The 5,468-nt window shown below is 42.1% G+C and overlaps 1 protein-coding gene across 1 annotated transcript in view; it reads left to right on the top strand.

The window, feature by feature from the left end:
• LOC106518994 (collagen alpha-1(XIX) chain) overlaps positions 1–5,468 on the top strand; it is a gene marked incomplete at both ends in the record, with an annotated part of 138,916 nt that overhangs the window by 129,960 nt on the left and 3,488 nt on the right. The window contains 6 exon segments of the mRNA XM_014010492.1: positions 579–623; positions 938–982; positions 1,080–1,142; positions 2,659–2,694; positions 4,153–4,197; positions 4,671–4,814. Coding sequence (XP_013865946.1) covers positions 579–623; positions 938–982; positions 1,080–1,142; positions 2,659–2,694; positions 4,153–4,197; positions 4,671–4,814 — 378 coding nt within the window.

Raw genomic sequence — 5,468 nt, 5'->3', positions numbered from 1 at the left:
CAGCCAGTTTTACAGATATTGACCTGAAGTTGGATATAACAGTGGCTCAGAATCATCCCATAGTCTGAGCTCTTAATAGATTCCTGAAAATCAATGTTTAAAATGTTGTTAACTATTTGAAGTCAACTCTGTCAATCAGTTCAGCCAGTTTTACAGACGTTGAGCTAAATCTTAATGTGGTAGTATCTAAAATTCAATAACAACTCGTACTCTGAGCTTGACATTACATAATATTTCATATAATGTTATTTTCAAGGTTAGACCAAAGTGACATCACTGTCATTTCTCAACATACAGTATGATGATCTCAGTCTTCAACTCTGGCGTGAAAGGCATGGGTGATATGCATTACTTCATGGATGATTTCATTTTGCATGTGTTCTCTTTTTTTAATTCTGAGTAGATTTTCAATTATTTATTCTCCTTTTATATTAGTTTGAATCATGTGACCCTGTAGCATTTTTTAAAGCCAAGTTTAAGCCATTACCTGTATCAGCATCTACTGTATGTGTCTGCCTGACATGACAGGGATTTATTGTATGCTTTGTGTAATCTGTCTGCCTGATATGTGTTGTCAGGGTGATATTGGTTTGCCTGGACCCCAAGGGACACCAGGTCCAGCAGTAAGTATGTCTTTACGTCATACTGTCCTTTGATCTTTCGTCTGGATTGTTTAAGTCCACTGCTGGCAACCAGTCAGCGATGTTTTATTAAGTATTGAACAGCAGACTTCAACCCATAACTCCCACGGCACTGCACTGGTTCGACTAAGAACTCTGTTGACTTGTGGTCTGTGCCGAGGATTTACTGTGCACCTACAGTACGCCACGCCTGTGAGCTGTATTATAAATGTGAAGCTGCAGAGGTGCTGATGATGTGACACTATTGAGGACCTGTCAAATGAGGCGCGCTCACTTCTTCTCTGTGTGATTGACAGGGGAAGCCCGGCGCTCGCGGAGAGCCAGGGATCCCAGGAGAGCCGGTGAGCCGCGGCGTCTGACTCTCTTTGAACTGTCAATCCTGGCATCGTTCCTTTGTCACTGCAGACTGACACCCGGGCTGTCTCTGTTCTCCGACAGGGTGAGAGGGGGCCGATCGGTGAGACAGGATTCCCTGGACCTGAGGGACCCCAAGGTGTTCCTGTAAGGATGCGGCACAATTTACGGTCCTCTTCTAATCAGTAGTAGTTACTTTCAAATCACCCTCCAGTAGGGGAGACCGGGGACAGCAGCAACAAGGGACAGTTGCAACACGTCCTTTTTCTCCAAACAGAAACAAGCTAGAGTGATGACACTCACACTGTACATGCTCAGTTAGATGTCCCACCTTACAAAGAAAAAGTAAGCAGATTCAAAAACTGCTCCAGGATTTATTTGAAAAAAAAAAACTGTTTTTGAGGTACCAAAGTGTTTTTCCCCCAGCTTTATTTTTGTTTTACTGTTGTCACTGTTTTTGTGATCCAGCTCAAACTTATATGGTTTAAACAAGTGATATGTTGACTTTTAACTAATCTAGTTAACATGTATCCAGATGAGCTTATTTAGCTAACACATGAGGTTTTATCATGGCTGACAGGAAGGGGGACAGTTGCAACAGTTGTTACAACTGTCCCCATATGATAAATCCATATAAAAACGGACCACAAAAAGATGATATTAAGATGTTGAAATTAAGTTTAAAGGTATTGGGTATTCATGGCAGTTTTATAGTGTATAACATAAAAGTGTTCAAGATGTATTTTCTGCAGTTGTTGTTTTCAACAATGGTTTTAAAATCCCAGTTTCTTTCAAGGTAAATTTTGCGTAATGTAGGCGTACAGTGACAATAGGCAAAACAAAAGTTAATTGCCTCACAAAATGTTGTTATTCTTGTCTCTAAAAGCCAAATGTATTTTATATCAATTTGAGTCTTTGACATCTGTATATAAGGTCTACTCATCAAGGCAAATCTATATTCATCGTTTGATCAAAAAGAATAAATAAATAACACTGTAATACCATTAAAACTTGTTTTTTTTTTATAAATTTTGCAACAATATAAATTAAAAAATAATAAAACTTTTATTTACAGTGAAGTATATTGTATTAATAACATGCTGCAACRACCCGCAAACAATGTTGCAACTGTCCCCGGCTCCGGGGGTCAGTTGCAACTTCTGACTTTTCATTTTTGAATGCAAATTGTGATGAATGTACATGCTTTGATCATCTATAAATGGTTTTGACTATTAACAGACAGATGCAAGTTTATTGTATTAATTTTTTTTGTCTAATTCAAACCATCTCTGAGTAACAGAGTCAAATGTAAAAAAGTGTTGCAATTGTCCCTGGTCTCCCCTGATGTCCACTCACTATTTTGCTATAGTAGACCCGTTGGCACGATTCAAGGGCAATATGGATGAAATATGCATGCTATCTACCACTTGTTCTGAAAATGATTGTATTCCTACATTCCGTGTAATTACCATCAGAGATACTTTCTGTAATTTCCCCCTGTAAGTGCACAATGGACCAGTGTTCACTCAGCAATCAGGATCATTATCCCTTGGTTGAGATATCCCATTAAGTGCGGAGATTACTAGCAGTGCAACAGTGCTGATCCAATCGAAGGTGGGAGCTGATACAAAATGTCTTTGTTTGTGTTGCGCTCCTCGAGCAGGGCCGGCCCGGAAGAGATGGAACTCCGGGATACAAGGTGAGCCGTGTGAACGTGTTGCAAATCTCCTTATAGAAAGTGCTTTACATCAGCCAAGCTACAGAGAGATGGCACAGCAGATTTTTATCCCCCCCCCCCCCACCACCACCATCACCTCCAGCTACAGCATGCTGACTGCATTAAACCTATTTGCATATGAGAGATTTTAGCGATAGAAACTAAATGGAATCCTGCAGATTTAAGGCTTTGTTGATTTTCAGTCTTTATACCCTAATTATACATTTAATGCGTTCAGACAATGATAAATATATCTGTAATAGAGGGCAGTAGACACTTCCAATTAATTATACATTGTTTTGCTTGGTGAACCTGGCCAAACCTGAAACAAAAAGTGGAGAAAAGTCTGTTTTTTGGTGGCTGATCAGATTTAATGTACACTATTTACTTCATGAACAAACAGAATGGTCTTGCCGGATGCAGAACGGATCTCCACATTATGTGGTCTTACTCCCAAACCTGACTGATTGTAGTTATTATTGTTTTGCTCTGATATACAAGATGTTTTTTTTTTCTCCTCACACCTTAATGACAGCCCCAACGTTTTATCGTTTGCTCATTTTTTATGATTTAATATTCTTTGACTATAATCTCAGCTTTCCGTCGAGGCTCTCGTCACAGAGGCTGATGTTTTAATGGAACAACAGTGCCATCTAGTCGGCGGCTTTCAGCATCTGCGTGGATCCCTTGCTCGCTGCTTTGAGCTTTAACGTAATGCTCTGGGAAGCACATTTCAGTGGGCAAGATGATAGATTTAAGCTTCCCATCAGGCAGCGGGGAATACAGCATGCTGCAGATTAAGGCAGGCAAGGGAGAAAGGCATCACAAAGCGATGGCCGCTTTAAAGCCACATCAAGTCAGATTGTCTTTTGCATGGCTCCTGTAATCCGGCGGGAAATTGATACAAAGATGCTCCCTGAGATGATGCTGTGAGGAAAGAAAAAAAAGGGGGGAAACAATGAGGACTGACAGGGAGGGTACAGGAAGACACGAGATGTTGTGACATGCAGCCAGGGACAGGTATTTTCTTGCAGCTCCCTCAGTACAGTGGAGACAGCTGGTGGTGGGGGGGAACGGGGGCCTTTTGTCAAACGAAACCAGAGTGATGCAGAGGAGTCGTGACATTGCAGAAGGTGAAACACAACACAGGGAGATATTATYCAAGCAGAACACCTGAGCTGAGTTAGAAGCAATCAATGCACAGTCATCTGAAAGGTGTGCAATTCTCAAAGTCGAGCAATTCTGAAAAAAAAAAGCTTGCTCACAGTTTCCCTTCAGGCAATAGAATCGTCTGCAAATCTTGAAGTGAATTTGTTGGATCTTATATTGATCACCGTTATATGAGCACAAGAGAATAATAGCCTTTCACTGTACATGTGAATTATTTACTTTTCTCTTCAGCCACAAACTCTAAAAGGCATTTTGCTTGTGTTTGTTAAGGGCGACACAGGTCGACTGGGAGACCGAGGATCCAAAGGAGAGCGTGTAAGTACTGTCACTCTTGTCTTAACAAAAAGAGGCGGTTGACTTAAACAGCAGTGCAGCAATGTGTTGATGAAAACTAATGACTGTTAATGAAAGTCTTTTCTTCATCACGYATATTGCTAATCCCCGCAAGCGAATAAACACTAAGAAAAAAGGCATTTCACGCTCTGTGCAGTTTGTGGTTGTATTTGCGAGAGCTCGGTCACAGTTGTGCAGGAATCTGTTGCGAACGCTGGTAATAGAGARAGAAAATGAGACTCTCAGCTTTCCAGCTGGCAAAAGAGCAAAGGACGAGTGAAAGACGCTAACACGTTAAAAGAAAGGGGTAACTGTGTGCAGCATGGTAAGTGATAAAGTTAGCCGGAGACTTAGCCTGCGCCAGACAAAAAAAGCCTCGCTTTGATTTTTTTGCACTGTTGAACTTTCACACAATCTGCAGCAAACCGAGCTGAAAGACTGCTACTCTGATGCAGGGCGATCCGGGGATTCCCGGGGAAAGAGGCGTTCAAGGTGAGAGGGGTCGCGTAGGAGATCCTGGCCCTGTCGGASCTATCGGACCGCCGGGCGAAAAAGGCGACCCTGGTCCTCCTGGACAGRTGGGGCGTGTCCAGCTACTGGTAGGTGTTGAACCTTTTGTATTAAACAGACCCTACTTGCAGTTAGTTAAAACCCTAACCGTCCAACACGCTCTCAGTTTGTGTAACCAGCTCAGGCCTCGCTACCGGCATGAAAAACGGTGTGTCTACAGCTTTCTGCATGGAACATCAAACAAAGCTGTGCGCGGGAGCTCGCTGCTCACTTTTCTGCTCGACGCTTCCCACTCCTGATCATCTAGGCATAACAGAAGGTCAGGGAGGAAGAGAAACGGAAACGGAGGGAAAGACAGAGATATGTGGGCGTGCCAAGAGCTCTGCAAAGCAGAGAAAACACCTCCGTCTGTCACAGACATTTTACACTTACTGCAGTTATATAACATTCGCAGCGATGAAAGCTGTTTTGAATGCAGCGATTTAAGGATTTAAGCCTTCGCTGGTGGGGCTGCCCTGGAAAGCAATGCAGCTGAGAACCATTCTCATGGCTGACAAACAATTTTTCAAAGGGGCAATATCATGTAAAATCAACTTTTTTTAAGTTTTGTATCATGTTATAATGTTATACTCTCATAAAAAAAACATGCCCAAAGCCTTGCTTTGACTCATTCATGCATGTTTGAGAAATCCTGCAGTGTTTTTAGGCAGTCATGCTGAGGAGCAAAACGACAGGTGGGGACC

Source organism: Austrofundulus limnaeus, unplaced genomic scaffold (assembly GCF_001266775.1).
Source record: "Austrofundulus limnaeus strain Quisiro unplaced genomic scaffold, Austrofundulus_limnaeus-1.0 Scaffold0, whole genome shotgun sequence".
Lineage (NCBI taxonomy): Eukaryota > Metazoa > Chordata > Actinopteri > Cyprinodontiformes > Rivulidae > Austrofundulus > Austrofundulus limnaeus.
The sequence above is the reverse complement of the archived record's forward strand: the minus strand, read 5'-3'. Positions and strand labels throughout refer to the sequence as shown.